The sequence below is a fragment of the Lynx canadensis genome, chromosome B1 (genome assembly GCF_007474595.2).
Source record: "Lynx canadensis isolate LIC74 chromosome B1, mLynCan4.pri.v2, whole genome shotgun sequence".
NCBI lineage: Eukaryota > Metazoa > Chordata > Mammalia > Carnivora > Felidae > Lynx > Lynx canadensis.
Window position 1 is genome coordinate 33,367,926 of NC_044306.2, and position 18,721 is coordinate 33,386,646.

General features: G+C 37.3%; 1 protein-coding gene across 1 annotated transcript; it reads right to left on the reverse strand.

Moving 5' to 3' along the window:
* Positions 1-932: 932 nt before the first annotated feature.
* ADAMDEC1 (ADAM like decysin 1) lies at positions 933-18,402 on the reverse strand. Its single transcript, XM_030311855.1, has 14 exons — positions 18,291-18,402; positions 16,191-16,306; positions 14,431-14,507; positions 13,408-13,486; positions 11,900-11,976; positions 10,667-10,853; positions 10,388-10,450; positions 9,418-9,489; positions 9,083-9,252; positions 8,642-8,723; positions 7,794-7,924; positions 6,173-6,350; positions 2,897-2,982; positions 933-1,622 (listed from the first exon to the last, which is right to left on the reverse strand). Exons 1-14 carry the CDS (start codon positions 18,337-18,339, stop codon positions 1,616-1,618), a joined length of 1,374 nt encoding a protein of 457 aa, XP_030167715.1. The 5' UTR covers positions 18,340-18,402; the 3' UTR covers positions 933-1,615.
* Positions 18,403-18,721: the final 319 nt, after the last annotated feature.

Here is an 18,721-nt window from a genome sequence, read left to right on the forward strand (position 1 = left end):
TTGGCACTCACCTACTCACTGTTTCCAGCATGGCACGGTCTATAATTTTTGCAGCTCAGACAGTTTTACTACAAGAAACCTTTACCTGAGTAGGAGGTAGGGGAGGGAAGTATGCCAAAAAAAAAAAAAAGAAACCCTTTTGGCCTTGGAGGAATTGGCTGGAAATTTGTATCAGACCAGCGGACAATGAAAATATGGACGATTCATGCCTTGGGACTGTTTCATGGCTTTCAGTGACATCGCACATGCAGCTTTATCTGTAGCCCAGCTAATGCCAAACCCACCAATAATGACAAGACAGTCAACACCAGTAAGCAGGGCTTTCCGGAAGGCTGTTCTTTTCAAAGCTCAATCTTTAGAAGTGTGTTTAAATTCTTGTTCTCCTAGTATAAGCATCAATGGAATTTTGAGTAATGTTTGGAGTAACTGTTAAAAAGCATTTGAATACAGAAACCTCAGGAAGAAGTCCAATCTCACGTGGCTGACCTCCAGTCATTTCACTGTGAACATTAAAAGATGTTATGACCTTCATCTCATCTCCACACTGTGATGCCTGGTTATCTATGGCAACACTGTTAGAGGACTGTAGGAAAAAATAGTCTAAATATGTGAGGCTTTAACACCTAACGCAAACCTACACGGAAGGTTGAAAATACTCATGCTTGAAAATCACCACAAAGCGGCGCCACACAGTGGCTCAGTCGGTTAAGCATCTACTCCTGGTTTCGGTTCCGGTCATGATGTCCTGGTTCATGAGTTCGAGCCCCGAGTCCAGCTCTGTGCTGACAGTGCAGAACCTGCTTGGGATTCTCTCTCTCCCTCTTTCTCTGCCCCTCCCTTGCTTGTGTGCTTTCTCTCTCTCTCTCTCTCAAAATTAATAAATAAACTTAAAAAAAAAAATGACCACACAGAAAAGTCTCAAACATTTGCGGTTTTATTCATTGACAGTAAGGTGTATATTCCATCAATGGATGAATAAAACATTCTTTGATAGTAAATCAAAATGTGAGCATGAAGCCTTCTCAAAATTAGCATTACATGTGATGGTGAGAAAGGATCATACATGATAAAATGCAATATGTTTCTATGTAATTAGTCTTGACATGATATAGACAAATACCACACTTCTAAGAACAAGATAAGTAGAATACTGAAGGGTAATAATAAAATGACACATGAATTCTGTCCTCCCTTCTTCTGCCAAAGCTTCTCTCATCGAGTGGACTTGCTCTGCCATGGGCTATACAAGCAAAATGAGATTGGGGTAAAAATGTCAGTCACTTGTAGCTTCACAGTTCTTAATTAAGCCTGTTTAATTCAGCGGCACCTTGAGGCGTTTTGGTCAAAGGCTAATTTCTTTTGTTCCCCAAAGAGCAGAGTTAGCTTCACCATCCTTAAAAATACATTAAAGATCAGGCTTTAGAAAACAGGCAATTTCTCTGAATTCCTCTATTTACCTGTTGGCTAGGCTGATAAAAATAGAAGAAGTACAATTCCAAATGGAAAGCAAAATATATCTAAACGCAACAGTGAAAATACACAAGATTTCTGGTGAGTTTAGATCTCTTGATTCTTGTCCCGGCAAGTAGCATCTCAATGAAGGAGATTTTTTGATTCACTGTCTGATTAAAAGAAAAAAAAAATTTGGAAGTCATGGTTATTATAAATTATAAAATATTATGTAATTGATAATTAACATTTATAAAATGTACGTAATACTAACGACCCTCCTGAGTGAGAACAGCATTAGGTCCATTTCACAGGTGAGAAAACAAATTAAGTAACTAGGCTTGAAGTCCCACAGCTAGTTTGGGGCCGAACTAAGAAAAATGGTTTCCTGACTCCAAACCCAATTTCCTTTCCATGATAATAGATTGTCAATCTTCCCAGTAATGGAACATGCCCACCTAGCATCCCAAGTCCCTGAGGAGTTGAATGGATATCTTCTGAGATGCTAAGCTTTTGGTCTCTGTGACAGAATAAGAAGCTGGGCAGGATTTCCAGAACTCCCTACCGAGGGATCACATGTCAGATTGAGCAGGCCTTGTTAAATGAGGCTGGCTGAAGAAATGAGTATTGTTCCTGATCTTAGAACCTCGCTTTTTTTTTTTCTTAAGGAAGTGATAGTTGATGGTGTCTGAGTTGATTATTCCCTTTATAATCTCTCCACAGGTTTAACTCCAGAAAAGACTCAGGGAAGGGGGTGGGCAGGATTAATATTTTCCATGTATTTTATCCTGGGTTTTTCCCCATTTATGATTTTTTCATTGTTCAGGGACTATTTTTCACTGAAACAAATACCATATTCAGTCGGACCAGTTGGGTTCCCTAACCCAACTCATGTAGGGTTCTATAAAACACAAAAATAATACATGGATTATAGCTTATTGAGACACCTTAAAAGAAATATCACCAAATGGTGTAGTATGTTCTTAAATATTATTAATTTTCAGACTACCTTGTAAATTACAACTATCAGCTCTTTACCAAGAATAAAAGAGACTTCTTAAAAATGAACTTTTCTTACTCTCATCTTAGTTTGTATTAAACTCATCACTACCTAAGAGAAATTCATAGTTTTTAGCATAGACTGAAGCAGTCTTAAACTCCCAGATGACCACATAGCCACTTTTCTCATTAGTATATTCGTAGACACGAAACCCTAAGTTGTTTTTGTTCACTATGGTGGGGTTTTTTTTGTTTCTGAAATGGAGTCATTTGAAAAATGTGCAGTAAAAAAATAAATAAATAAAATAAATTTTAACAAATGAATTAAACGAAAATATAAAGTGAGTTGTGTTTTCTTGTACTATAGAACTTAGTGGCCCATCTTTCTCAACTCTGAAATAAAAATGAGAACATATTTGGGAACAAAGAATGAAAAAAAGGGTCTTACATGATATGGTTCAGAGTGGCTCCTCTACAGTCAGCTCCAGATTTTAATTTACAGGTCATGGCCTCACAGCAAGGATTGGAACATTTCTTTAAAGCACACAGACAGGGAAAGTTGGTTCAGCATTTCTTCCTACACACTAGGTTCATACAATTTTTAGTACAAGATGGCAAAGAAATTTCACTTTTTAAGCTAAATTACTCTGCTCTACAAATTACAGAGGAGATGACCAAGGAAATGTCATAGTAGAAAAACATGTTAAGTCCAATGAAAACCACTTCTTAAAAGGACAAAAAGAGAATTCTCCAAGAATTACCACAAATAAATTTGGTCTAGCTGGTATTACGTGTAAGTTAATTTAAAACTTCAAGGGAGAATACTTCTCTACTACTCAAACTACTTGAAGGTAGGGGAAAAAATGTTAATTCTCAAGTTATTTTACTAAGCCTCCATAATTCTGGTAATGAGAGTTGGTAATGAATACTCACACACACACATGTACACACACACGTATGCACACCCAATTCTCATTTACGAATAGAAGTACAAAAGCTTGAATAAAATATTAGTAAAACACCAGTTTATTAATATAATAACTCTCCATTACAACGATGCTGGGTGTTTTTTTTCACCAAAAGTACAAGGGTGCCTCAACTATACAGAATAAAGTAATATAATCCATCATATTAAGAGACTGAGGGTAGAAAAAAACTAATATTATTGTGATAGATGGCAAAGATTAGAAAATAAAGATAATTTGGAAAGAAAGAAAATCTATCTGATAAATAGCAAAAATATATCCAATAAAATAAACAGTAAGACATGGATTATTGATACTTTATATTTTTATGGAAATTCTGACATGCTATGAGAGAAAGAAAAGATATGAAAATGTAACAATAATTGGAAAGTATAAATCACATTTTCATCTCTTGTATGTAATAAAATATTTGACCTGGTTAAAAATAGAGAATCAACTCGAAAAACATTGGATGAGTCACTAAGATAGCTCTTTAAGATAATAAAATAACATTAAAAAAGTAATAAATCACCTAATATAAAAAAGTAAACATTACACATACTAATAGAAAAAAGAAAAATAGAAAATACTTGAGAATAAGCTTTCATAATAAAGTAAGAGCTACAAGAAGAACTTTATATTTAACTGTCCCGAGAAACTCAAAACACAACTAGTCTAAAACAATAATACTGTGGAAGTGGCAGTGGCCTTTGGAGTGAAATACGAATTTCATGCGTTTCAATCAGAATCCCAATTTTATTTGTGGGAAAACTGACAAAATACCAAGAATTATATGGAAGAATGAACACTGAGGAATGACTACACAAATCCCACCCCCCAAAATCAACACATTTGGGGCGCCTGGGTGTCTCTGTCAGTTAAGTGTCCAACTCTTGGTTTCAGCTCAGGTCATAATCTCACAGTTGGTGAGTTCGAGCCTACATCAGTCTCTGTGCTGACAGCATGGAACCTGCTTGGGATTCTCTCTCTCTCTCTCTCTCTCTCTCTCTCTCTCTCTCTCTCTCTATCTCCCTTTCTCTCTGCCTCCCCCAGTTGTGCTCTCTGAGTCTCTCTCTGTCTCAAAATAAATAAATAAACTAAAAAGAAAAAGTAAACACACTCGCCACTGAAGGTATTAAAATACATTACATAGTCACAGTCATTAAAATAGCAGGATGCTGTGATAATATTTAGACCAATGGATATTATGGTTATTTTTAAGATCTAGAAAAAGGCTTAAATATGTAGATCAAAACAGTGAAATAGCATATTAGATCATAGAAAATAGGACTATTCACTAAAAAATACTATATAAAGGTTATATACTACTTTTTGGGTAGGAAAACAGCTGTTGATAAATTCAGTTGTTCATAAGCTTGACTTCCTAGTTGTATTCCACTCCTAAGGAAGAAAATCAACACAAAATGGAAACAATATAGGAGTTGGCTGATACACTTAAAGAATATTAGATCTTTCACATAATATAGACAGTGTTTTCTCTCTCTCTCTCATCTCTCTGTCTGTGTGCACTGACTATATGCCATGCACCTGCTGACATTAGAAGCACCTAAGACCATAAATGATTTCAATTGTCTTCTACCCAAGCAGGTTTACTGGAGTGTAAGCAAGGTGGGAATGAGATAAACTTAAAGCTAACTCATTATAAAGCACCACATTATTTGTAAAATTTCATTTCTCATTACAATTAAAAGAATATTTATAATATCCTTTACAAATGATTGTTACACCATGAAATGTTCTAATGTAATTCAACAGCTTAAAATGTCTACATTAATAGCAGAGGCATAGGGCGATTATGAACGTGTTTATGAATGGAACGTGGGATTTAATGTGGGATAGCTGGCAAATATTCTTTCAGAGACACTGATGCCCAACAGGGGTCAGATTTTTGTAAAGATTGGCAGAATTATAGTAATTATCTCAGACATTTTATATTAACAGCTAATTTTCTACAGGCTTATGCGATTTTCTCTCTCTCTTTTTTTTCCTTCCCTGTTTCATTTACTGCTTGGTTTATACACTGGCTTGTTGAGTGAAGGCCAGCTCTCTCTATGGAAAGAAGTTACGTCTAGATCTGTAATTGGTTTTGCTTAACAAATGATCAACTGTGACTTGAGGTGATTTAAGGATTTCTGACTAATATATCTAGGAAAGATTATAAATGACATGTTATAGTTAATGATTTACTTCTTTACATTGAGCTTTATATAATCATGTCATAAGTGTATCCTGGCTTTTGAAATGCCTTTCAAAATATGTCTAAAATCAGTATTAAAAACACAAGCACAAGGGCGCCTGGGTGGCTCAGTCAGTTAAACATCCGACTTCGGCTCAGGTCATGATCTCACAGTCTGTGGGTTCGAGCCCCGCATCGGGCTCTGTGCTGACAGCTCAGAACCTGGAGCCTGTTTCATATTCTGTGTCTCCCTCTCTCTCTCTGACCCACCCCTGTTCATGCTCTGTCTCTCTCTGTCTCAAAAATCAATAAACGTTAAAAAAATTTTTTTAAAAATAAAAAATAAAAATAAAAAAATAAAATAAAATAAAAAATAAAATTAAATTAAATTAAAATTAAAATTAAAAAAAAAAAACCACCAGCCCACTTTTTTACTGTGATGCCAAGCTTATCTTTAGAAAGACTTTCCAAAAGAACATTTTTAAAGAAGGAAAAGAAAACAGCATAATTCTCATGTTGCAATAACTCTATAATAAATTTCAAACCGTGGATATTTTCCTACCTTAGGAGGGCCACAATCACAATCTTCTCCTACTTCCAGAAGTTGGTTCCCACACACTGGCTTTGTTATTATATTTTTAGGAATTGGTGCTTGTAGCAGGCACTTTGGTTTTTGAGATAAAATGTATTTCTCAAAATGTGCACGGCAGGATGTACTGAAATCTTTTGGGAATTTTGAGCTGTAACCAGAAGAAAAGTCATGATATATATAGTGAGAAACTGATTTGTCTAACTATATCCCCGGGTTCAATGGAAATTCCAAATTCAGTATTTGTCTAGGACAGTACTATGTTATATGTGAAGGGCAAAAGGGCGTAAATACTATGCTAGTTGGAAAATTGTTTTCCTAGACTGAGCTTGTAGAACTGGAAGAATTTAAATTCCTGTGTGGATTCCGTACTGTCCTAAATGGCAAGAGTGATGAATGAGCCAATTCTATGAACATATTTCTCTTCCTATTCATGACCACTTTTAAGAGCAAAGTGTCTTTTTTTTCATTTTTCTATCCCAAGTCCTTGCAAATTTCCTGGCATTAGAAGGTAATTAATAATAACATAAAAATGGATGGAGTGATTAGTGATGGGGATATATAAGAATGTTGTCATCATCTTACTGACTGACTTACTTAGATGTCATCATCTTACTTAGATATTTTAAGAAAATATATTACTATTTAATAATAATAAGTAGGTACATCTTAATCCCCTTCATCTATGTTTCCCATCCCCCTCCCCTCCCCTCTCTGGCAACCACCAGTTTGTTCTCTGTATTTATGAATATATTTCTGGTTTTCTCTGTTTGTTAGTTTATTCATTTATTAGTTTGTTCATTAGTTTTGATTTTTAAATTCCATTTATAAGTAAAATAATATGATATTTGTCTTTTACTGTTTGATTTATTTCACTTAGCACAATACCTTCTAAATCCATCCATATTGACATGAATGGCAGGATTTCATTCTTCTTAATGTCTGAGTAACATTTCATTATATTGTATATATATATTTATGTATACGTATGTATATCCATTCACTTATTTTTTTAATGTTTTTAAATTTTTTTTAATGTTTATTTATTTTTTAGACAGAAAGAGACAGAGCATGAACAGGGGAGGGTCAGAGAGAGAGAGGGAGACACAGAATCCGAAACAGGCTCCAGGCTCCGAGCTGTCAGCACAGAGCCTGACGCGGGGCTTGAACTCAGGAACCGCAAGATCATGACCTGAGCCGAAGCCGGACGCTTAACCGACTGAGCCACCCAGGCGCCCCATGCATTCACTTATTGATTGACATGTAGGTTGCTTCCATATCTTGGCCATTAAAAAGTCTTTTAAGTTAAAATAACATGGTTACCATACTCATAATCTCTAACTTGGCATATTTGGAAATCTGAAGTAATGAGCCCCGATAAGCTAGTAAAACCTGTGCATCAATAGGTTGGAGTGTGAATTAACGGGATTCACAGCCCTTAGTAAAAAAACAAAAAAAACCAAAAAACCAAAAAACAACAAAACAAACAAAAGCCCCCAAAACACAAGAATCCATTCACTATATTGACTGTATCTGAATTCTTTAAAATTTAAGAAATATATATAGTTTTTTCTCAAGCGTGACAAAGTCTCACCTCAGATATTGATTCATCACACAACTCCCTGAGGGACACTTGGTGTAATATGGAACATCAGGCATACCAAGGACATGACCTAATTCATGTGACATCACTCCTACAAGAGACACACTATTCTTTTTCTTAGCCTAGAAAGAAGCAAAAAAACAAACAAACAAACAAACAAAAAAACCCAAAAACATCTATTACTTACGATATTTAGTTATTTCCTAGCTAAAAAAAATAGTTTGACAGATGAAAAATAATGAGTCATTAAGCTCTTTTCCCCGCCATTGGCTATCGTAAAATGTTGAACTGACATTTGAACTGGTTGGCCTCTGTGAATCCAACCATCTAGTCAGTGCTCAATAAATACTTGCTGAACTAATGAGGAGTTCTTGGTAAACCATGATTAAATTGAAGTAATGACATTCTTCATAGGAAGTACAATACTATGTTTTCAAAGCCCTCCAAGAACAATTGCCAGAATGGTTGGCATTGGTAATGCTTGGCCAAATGACACCAAAATGCACCTTGACTGACCTCTCTGGCCATTGATACTGAAGATGATTAATTGGAGTTGGCTCAGGCCACAGAGGGCATCTTGGTTCCCTTTCTGTTCCAATTTCCTGTTTTTACTCCCTAATACCAACTAAAGAATGAATACTTCTGGGAGGGCCAGTCTAAGGAAATATTCTATTGTATAATCTAAAGGAGCTTCAGTGTAATGATCTACCAGTAGGTTAATTTCTACTTTTATTTACTGACTCAGCAAACGTTCGTTGTGCTAACTCTGTAGAAGGCATTATTCTGGTCTATCATAGAGGATATGGAACCACAGGGAGCCTTACTATGAGTTTACCAACCTCAATAACGGCAACTGAAGATGGGGAGCACAAGGAATTCGTGGCTGCCATTCCTACACGTCGATTGGTGAAGTCAATTCCACTGTGTGAAAGTTACAGGCATATTGTCACAACGTAAGTCTTTGGAACCATTAGCTTTTGTCAGTTATGCTCTAGATTTCCTGTTTCTCTACCCTTTTCATATTCAGTAGGCCCCAGAAAGTCTTCTGCTATTCCATAGCATTGTAACGATCACAGATGGTTATCCCACATCCAGGAGTCCATTTTAGTGACCTGACATGGGTCTCCACATTCTTACAGGTGAACTCCTAATGGCAGAACTTCAGGTTCCCCGACAACGGCTTGGGGAGATAGCATTGAACAGAAATCTCTACCAAGAGCCGTTTGGGATAACTATCCACCCTACCTACCTACGCCTTGCCCTGGCCAGCACGTGCTCACCTGAGTAGCTGTGCATGATCGTGTATCTTCATTTTCTCCAGGTTGGAACGATGCCAATTCAGAAAGTTGTTAAAGGTGGCACCTGTGTTGGGTACCACCTTTATCTTATCAGCGTCAGACCAGATTTCCATACCCACCAATGCCACTTGAACATCTATTGTTTTATAGATCTGTGGGAAGAGCGTCTTTTTTTCATGAAAATGTTTACGGTTTCCCAAAACTGCTGATGTCAAGCCACTGTGACCCTCCCAACTCCTTCTTTGGCGAAAACTCCTTCTGTGGCGACTCCCCAGGCTTCTATGTGGAAATGCATGTTTACAGGGCAAATATCTTACCACATTGAGTAGGTTCATCACATCAAACAAAAAGCTTCTTATCAAAGTTAGATTCCCCTTATATATGTTGTACTGTAAAATACAAAATGCGAACACGATTAAAAAATAAAGTGGATGTGGCACAGAATTTAACATTTTAAGAAAAATTACAAATTTCAACATAAGTAAACGTGTATTCATTCATGTCTGACTTATATAACACTCTGTGTTTCAACAAATTCTTTCTAAACGTAAGAATTCTTTAGTGTTCAGTGGTTTTCATTTGTAAGGATGAAGAAATCAAATGAACAATTTCAATGTTTCTAACCAATTCAACAACATTAAAATTTGATTATAAAGCAGTATTTGCTAAGCTAGAATCACAGATTCTAGTACCTGTGTAAATATAAATATAATTTGTAAAATATATGTAGTTTTCTATCTGCTTTATGTTTACATAATGGAGTGAGAATTTAAAAAATATTTTAATAACCCATTCTTTAAATTTTTCATGATTATGGTTGATTTCTTGGAGCTATCTGGTATTGAGTATGCTTCCAATATCTGAATATACTGGCAGCAGGTGGATATTAAAGGGGGTGGGTAAGTGACAACCATCGCCCACAAGGCAGGTGGAAAAGACATGACATTCAGGTGGGCAGGGCCTGAGTTTTCAGCTAGAATAGCTTATGGCTTGTGTTCACTGGATAAGAAATCTTAAATTTTTTTTTTAACGTTTATTTATTTTTGAGACAGGAAGAGACAGAGCATGAACAGGGGAGGGGCAGAGAGAGAGGGAGACACAGAATCTGAAACAGGCTCCAGGCTCTGAGCTGTCAGCACAGAGCCCGACGCGGGGTTCGAACTCACGGACTGTGAGATCATGACCTGAGCCAAAGCAGGACGCTTAACCGACCAAGCCACCCAGGCGCCCCGAGAAATCTTAACAGTTGACCTAACTGCCCGAGAAGCACCCATATTTTATACTCACGAAGGCATTATCCAGCACCAAAAAGAGATCAATGTATTTCTCAGCCTGAAGAAAGTCTTCTTGCTTTACAAAGAGTAAAATAACATCATTAATAACTATCTTTATCCTAAAGACTGGAAAAACTTACAATATTTTTTTTTGCCAGGGGGAAATTCCATCAAAGAATAAGTAAATGAATTATAGCCTTTACCTATAGCAGTAACTGTTGAACACAATGGTATATCATACATCATTGCTGAGACAGTGGAAGAAATGATGACATAGGAAAGCTACACTTACCTCCGGGCTATTGAGTGACCTAGAGGTTCGAATATGGCCTTGTTTCTTGCCAACACTTCTTACACCACAGGTGTGATTAGCCAGGTCAAGCTCTTCCTGGTTATATGTGATGACAGCATGTTCTTCTTGGTCTGTACTTTTCAGAGGCTTTATCATGTATCTTTGGTCATGATACGCGAAGTATCCTCTGTGAAACACAGAGAATCGTATTTCAAGATTCTCTGCCACACAAAGTCACAAAACTGACCAGAATGGAGTTATACCTCTCCCTAAATCCTAAGCTCACGCACATAGTTTTCATTCATAGGCCTTCCAGCTAACTTTTGCTAATTTAAATTATAATCCATACTTGTCAATCGTCAAATGAGGGTTATATTATTTACTAGAAAATTCTAAACAAGAATTGCTCAGATGAAGCTGTCCCAAAGGATTTGACATTCAGAGCATAAGTTCGGGGAATGTTTGTCCATAGTTCATTTATCCACTTAACAAATATTTCTTGAAAGCTCCTAGGAATATAATGGAAGATGGAGTAAAAGAGTATTGAGATACTAAGAACCCCAGAGAAGAGAAAAAATGATGAGCAAATCAGCCAGAGGAACAGGTTGGAACGAGGAGTAACTTAGAGAAGTTGTCTTTTTTGGTAAGAAAATCAATTCAGAAACATAAAGTGAATTCATATGATGGAATGTGACAAATACAACATAGATAGCCATCAAACATTACATCTATGAATGCAGATGTGATATGGGAGGAGGCTTGTGATATGGGTGATATGTGATATGGGTGATATGTGATATTTGGTGATATGGGAAGAGGCTTGTGAGATCACATGATGAAAATATATGTCTATATGCACAAAGGCTGCAAGCATGACAAATAGTTAATGATAGTGTCATTTATAAGCACAATTTTGCAGTGGTTATTATTTTTTTTGGTGGTGCTTTTTCTTACTTCTCAAATTTTTCCAAACTGGCAAGAATTATCTTTGCAAACAGAAATATCACACACACAAGTGCACGTGCGCACACATACACTCTCAAAATTACGTTCAGCATAATTTTTAACCGATTATAAAATGATTCCAAGAGTGATACCTGACTCTTCATTTTAATAGTGTTTTACCCCTGCAGGAGATTTTACCAAGATAGGAAGACATGATTTCCAGGAAGACTCAGTTCTGTGCCATTAGAATGGTGCTTGCTGTTTAATATTTTTGCAAATGGCTCTCACCTCAACCCATCACAAAGACTAATGCTGGCAACAGAATCCTTTTCATTGAGGATGTGTCCTTTATAGTAGCAATGCTCCTAAAGTTGGAAACGAGAAATATACACATTTTTTTTAAACTGTAAGAATAAATGTATCACAGTTGGGGTGAAAGCTGTTATTTTGAATATGTAGGAAAATTCTTCACTTAGTGGCAGTGGCCAGACCAGTTCCCAGACACAAAAACAGTGAGAACTTCAGAGATTTTATGAACTGCTCCACTACTCACCCTGGAAACTCCATCTTTGACAGCAATGTTCTCTTTCTGGCACTCATGGCACAAAAGAAACGTCCAGGGAGTATGAACCTAAGTGGGCTCATGGTGAACTTGGACACTGCATTTTGAACACTGGCGAGTCTCCCTGGGATCGACGATGCTCCCAGAGAGCTCTCAAGTTGGAGGACCAACTTTTGAGAATTTGGCTTCCCTGTGCTGAGTCCCTAAGACACTGTGTGTCACATGTGTATAAAATGAGGAAAGCATTTTTCTAGATACCAGGCTCCTCAAGAAGCCACACTACCACTCCTGAGCCCCTCATAATTGCTGGTCCAACTCATCATTTTAATTTGTGTGCTAGTGGAATCCTAGAGATTCAGACATGGTTCATGCTCCATATGAGCAAAGTAGGGGGTCCCTTATGTAGAACGATCCAACAAAGCCATTGAAGAAACTCTTGTTCAAAATAAACTGGTCTCAGGGTCTGAAATTCCATATATGTTTTTCTTGCATTTGGAAGAAATCTTGTCATCATAACATTTTCTTGTAGAGGATTTGGAAAAAGTACCAAATTAATATGCCATCAGCCATTCACATTTGAGCCTGAATTAATTTAAATATTAGCAAAAATCAAGATATCCTTGAAATGAGAGTTTTGATGTGAGAAGGGAACAAAGAACCATTTTATTACAGAAGTTTTGTCTTTTTATAGAGACATGTTTTGGGTGCCCAAGGAGAGCGGCTCTGAGAAACTCATTTAACTTCTTAATACTCCATGATTGAGTCTTTCTGTGTTCTCTTCCTGCCCTTTCCTTGGCATTGATTTTGTATGTTTGACCTCTAGGCCTTGGCATTATCTATAGCATGGTGGTTTAACGAGGTGTTATATGAATTAAATAATTGATGTCCCATTACTGACCTCAGGATACATGCATAGATTGTTCAAAAATAATAAATGGCTACATGACTTTTCAAGAAGCTACTGGGGAAGATATTTCTAACTTTTTGATAAGATGGTCTAAGGGAAAGTGGACTGGTAGTTGCTTCTACAAATATAATACTTGAAAGCCTCCTACTGTATCCTTACCTTTCTAAAAAGCTGACTATGATTTTTTCATTTGTTCTCTCATTGGTCATAGATGAGCACCTTTGTTCCTAGTCCTTCGATTTCTTTTTTATTTGCCCTTGCATCTATGCATCGTACAACATAAGTAGTAGATCCCAGAAAAAGTCCCAGAAAGCATTCAGAACCTACCATGTTCTGAGGGCTTGTAGTGATTTTCTCCCCTCCGGGTGAGTAATACGTTTCGGTGTAGTCTGGCCCCAAGAGATGTCTGCAAAGTTCAAAAAGTTGCATGATACACGTAAGGCGGTAATAAGGGCTAATGTTCTTGAAATGCATTGCAGCACAAAAAGAATGATTATGTCTATGATGAGAAAGAACATTCTGACCCACTGATTCTTTTCTAACATTGGAACTCTGCTGCTGAAGCCAACCAAAGCCTTAGTTATACCCACTAGATCCAAGGGAAGAAATACCCCCAGATACTTTTCAGCTGCAAATTCTCTATCCTCAAATGCGTTATTTTTAGATTCTTTACAGCAAAGACACAGTCACCACAGGGTCTCTGAAGGGTGTTGGGTCACAAATATGCATAAAAGACCATTGTGTTCAGGGAGAAGTTTACTGACAGTTGTAGAACTTGGTAGAGCCCCATCCCTTGGGATCTATCTCAGGGCTGTGTGTCCTGAATGACTCCTACATATGTTCTTTTTTTTTAGAGAGAGAAGGAGCGCCAGAGGCGGAGAGGGGCAGAGGAAGAGAGACAGAAAATCTCAAGCAGGCTTCACGCTCAGCTCATAGCCCGATGCAAGGCTTGATCCCATGACGCTGGGATCATGACCCGAGCTGAAATCAAGAATTGGACACTCAACTGACTGAGCCACCTAGACGCCCCACACATGTTCTTATAAAAGTAATGGGAGGTCACGTCAAAGATTTGAGTTTATCTGGGTAGAAAAGATTTTCAGTAAATCAGGGGAAGTATGAAGGAAGAAAGGCATTATCTGTGTTCTTCCCTTTCTTTATACTTTGCATGTAATTTCCTCAGAAAGCATCAACCTTCTTAGATAACATTAGCACAGCCTAATAACATCTAAAACCCAATATACTTCATGCCTTCTATCTCAAATCACACGAAATAGAGTCTCAAGAAGGTGTATTTTTCCACATTCTCTTAATATAATCTATTGGTTAGACTCAGGAAGTACAACTTACTTGCTCTTTTGTAGGTGAAGAACAACTTCTTCTCCATTTAATGTAATCTGATACTGAAGTTCAGGTTCATATCTGTCCTAAAAATATTTAATAACAAAATGATATCAATTTATATTTCTGATATCAATTATGTGTCTGATATAAAAATGATATCAATTTATATTATATTATAATAAATGATACATGTGGTATCCATAGAAGAATAATTACAAATGCATATAGGATAAAATAATTCTTTTATCTATACAAAATATATAAAACAAAACATAAATTGAACATTTTTTAAAAATTTTTTTTAACGTTTATTTATTTTTGAGACAGAGACAGGCAGAGCATGAACAGGGGAGGGGCAGAGAGAGAGGGAGACACAGACTCTGAAACGGGCTCCAGGCTCTGAGCTGTCAGCACAGAGCCTGACGCGGGGCTCGAACTCACGGATCATGAGATCGTGCCCTGAGCTGAAGTCGGACACTTAACCGACTGAGCCACCCAGGCGCCCCTAAATTGTACATTAAGATGGAATAACAAAAAGTCCAGTAGTGCAGTAATGGTGATAAGTAATAGACTTATTCAACATAGGCAATAATATTCAATATTATTATTATTCAATAATATTCAATAATATTCACAGGTTAAACTAGTTCTAAGATGTAAGATAAGGATTTATTATTTACCTTACTATACACTATACTGTCCTATGTATCCTAATTGATCACTAATGGTATAATAATAAGTTAATATTTTTATTATTTAAAAATTTTTTTTACATTTATTTCTTTTTCTGAGAGACAGAGAGAGACAGAGCACGAGCAGGGGAGGTGCAGAGAGAGAGGGAGGCACAGAATCGGAAGCAAGCTCCAGGCTCTGAGCTGTCAGCACAGAGCCTGACGCGGGGCTGGAACTCATGAACCATGAGCCGAAGTCGGTCGCATAACCAACTGAGCCACCCAGGAGCCCCTATTTTTATTATTTTAAAACCAAACCAAATATACTAAAGAAAACCAAGTAAAAACCTACTAAGAATTAAATAAAGTAAAAAATATTTTAAAAGTAAAAGTTACAAATATTTGCAACAACGTGATAGTCGAAGAGTCAATGTCTTTAATCAATTAAAAAAATTTTTTTAGTTAATTAATTTATTTTTAAGAGAGAAAGAGAGTAAGAGAGAGAATGAGTGGGGGAGGGTCAGAGAGAGAGAGGGAGAGAGAGAATCCCAAGCAGGCTCTGCACTGCCCTCGTGGGGCCCCAGACAGGGCTGGAACTCATGAAATGTGAGATCATAACCTGAGCCAAAACCAAGAGTCTGATGCTTAATCGACTGAGGCACCCAGGCGCCCATCTTTAATAAATTTTGTAAATCATGCTACTTAATGGGATAATGTTGAGTTCTCCATTACAGACAAGATGACCATGGAAAAGGCAATTCAGTGGGACACGAGGTGAGGGTAGGGGGAATACATAGGTTTGGTGAACTTGGTAAGAAACACCTTCTAGAAATGACTGCCTTCCTATGCTCTCCCCCTATCCTCTAAATTTGGAGAGATGTCCAAACAGCTTTGTTCTTTCTGAGCAAGTGAAACAGTTAACTGCCTTCTTACGGCTTAACTGTAAAAGCATTCTGAGAAATCCTGCATTCTTTCCTGGACAAAGGGGACCTGTGGATATGGGCTTCAAAAGTCAACTATTAGACATCGCTTCCATGGGTGAAGAGGCTCTTAACTGGTTCTTTGTAAAATCCCATAGTCATTCACACTGCTTACCTCTTTGCCATTCTCTGTCTGGTTGTTTTGTATCTCCCTTTTGTGTAAAATGTGTAGTTTTTTAGGGCGAACTACTTCATAGAGCTCTAATTCAGGTGTTTGCTTTATGGCCATTGCTAGAAAGAGAGAGAGGTAATATTGATATAACACATTTAAAGTCTTTGGTATTGTTTTGGTTTGGGTTGGTTGGTTTTGTTGAAATGGTATGGAAGACCGAATTCCCGTCCAGAAAGTAAACCTTAGGAGAAACAAGTTACGCCTTCCTCCTTCTCCTTATCACCTTGGATAACAAAGAATTTTTCTTTTGCTCTATCTACCTATTCTGGAAAGATATGGCAATGCGTTGGATGATCTCTCAATATGTGGGAGATTATGGAAGCCAGGAATCCTTCCCTGTAGTCCAGTTCCCTCCTCTTCTCTTCTCTAGTCTGGTTCAAAATTGAGGATTTTTCTCTCAGTGTTCTCAGAGATTCCTTTTCTCTTTCTGTCTTTTTCTCTTTGTGGTGAAACCTCAGACTACCCCTTCCAAAAATCAAAAATTTTTTTTAATTTTTTTTTAACGTTTATTTATTTTTGAGACAGAGAGAGACAGAGCATGAACGGGGGAGGGGCAGAGAGAGAGGGAGACACAGAATCGGAAACAGGCTCCAGGCTCTGAGCCATCAGCCCAGAGCCCGACGCGGGGCTCGAACTCACGGACCGCGAGATCGTGACCTGAGCTGAAGTCGGACGCTTAACCGACTGAGCCACCCAGGCGCCCCCCAAAAATCAAATTTTTATAAACAGACAATACTTCATTCTTAAGGAAGACCCTACTGACCGCTATTTTCTTTCAAAGCGTAACAATGAACCGTTACGTTCTTTGTCTCATCAGCATTTGCCCTCAAGACTCCAGATTTCATAGGGAGACAAAGTTTTTGTGATCCCTGCCGAAGCAACTTTAAAGCATCAGATAGCAAGTAGGAAAACCAGATAGCAAGTAGACTAAGTGAACTTCGTGTCCTTCTTGATACACTTGGTATAATATTACATAGACCATTTCCTAGAGCTGATAATTGGAGCCAAAAGATGTGGTCTTAAGTCCTAGCCAAATGACCTTATATAAAAGCTATTTTTCTTTCCAATCAGGTTACTTATTTAAAAAACGGAGGTCGGTGTAAACATTGAATGACATAAAATATACCAAATTATGTAGCGCCAGTCTAGGAAGATGACATATACACCTTATGTACTTTTTCTTTTAATTGTTCGATGTAAGGTCAGTCTTGTTTTTAAATGCTCCCATTTTCAAAGATGAATGTCTGTGCTTAAAGACAATTTCCCACTGACAGACAGCGTGGCCTTGGGAACTCCAAGCAGTTTTATACCTGGCTGATGTGAAGAACCAGAAGGAAACTTCTCAAGTAAAAAATTTCTCCTAGCCAGTCCCCAAAGTTCTGCTACGATGCTATCTTAGAAAGGATTCATCACATAGGAAAACAGGACATTTATAAATTTATTACTAGAAATTTTTTTTAACGATGGAGAATGTGAATCCAATTAATGTAAAGAGTTGTGGGATTTAGAAGAGAATAAATTTTAATAGATTTTAGGCTTAACTCCATTAGTAAATTTTCAGTTGGCCAATTAATTTTTAATTTTGCTTAATGCTGCAATTATGTCTAATTTGATGCTAATTTTACTTAAGAGTTATCCATTCTAGCACAGTTTTTGGTCAAATTGTGTCTGGATAAATGATTGTCTCCTTACGGGGTAGAAAATATCAATGTTATTCGAGATAACATTGGAGATGGGGAGGAAATTCTTGATTTCTGGTCTGGAAGTGAATTCTCTGGTGTCATTTAGGCTGTGTGCCTTAGAAAATAAAATTATAGATCCAGTAGCATATTGAATAAGAGGTAAAGTTTGAGGTGCATCCTAATGAAATTATTATACCAATCATAACACCTTGAGTATGAGCGTGGAGTATATGTAGATTAAGTAAATATAGCAAAATGCAGTGATCTTTGGGTCATATGAGCATGTTATTTTCTCAAGAGTACTTTCAAATGCATTAAGCAATTTGACTTTTGTATAAAATGTCAGTATTTTGGTGCTTACCTTGAGTTGGAGTGATGAGCCAGAGGATAGAAAGTAGGACCAAAGGCATGTTGCCTCCTGCAGGTAGCTGAGAAGTCGCACACAGCCTGAAACTGTGGTCTCCCCAGCTGTCCAGCTTTATCTTCCCCTACTTATCTTTACAAATTGAAAAAAAAAAGCACAAAACCTCAAGTACTGTCTGTGAGATTGAGGAATGTTTCCTAATGGTGTTGGGAAATGGTGAAAAAATTGCAGTGACCACATCATGAGAATGTTCCTCATTTAAGAGAGGTGTTTATATCTGTGGTTACAGCTTGTGAAGGAATTTCCATCTGGACAACTGCTTGGCTCTCATGCTCCCTACAGTGGTGGGAAAGAACCCACTGAGACGGGGATGCCTGTGCACATATTTGCATATTCGCCACACGGAACCATCCCAATTGCCGCTCAGT

Excerpts from the sequence above, each read along its gene's own strand:
- ADAMDEC1 (XM_030311855.1), bottom strand. The coding sequence starts at position 18,339 with ATGCCTTTGGTCCTACTTTCTATCCTCTGGCTCATCACTCCAACTCAA. Across the intron at positions 10,854-11,899 it reads AGTCTTTGTGATGGGTTGAG|AGGATACTTCGCGTATCATG; the intron begins GTGAGAGCCATT and ends TGTGTTTCACAG. Across the intron at positions 10,451-10,666 it reads GGTCACTCAATAGCCCGGAG|CAAGAAGACTTTCTTCAGGC; the intron begins GTAAGTGTAGCT and ends CTCTTTGTAAAG.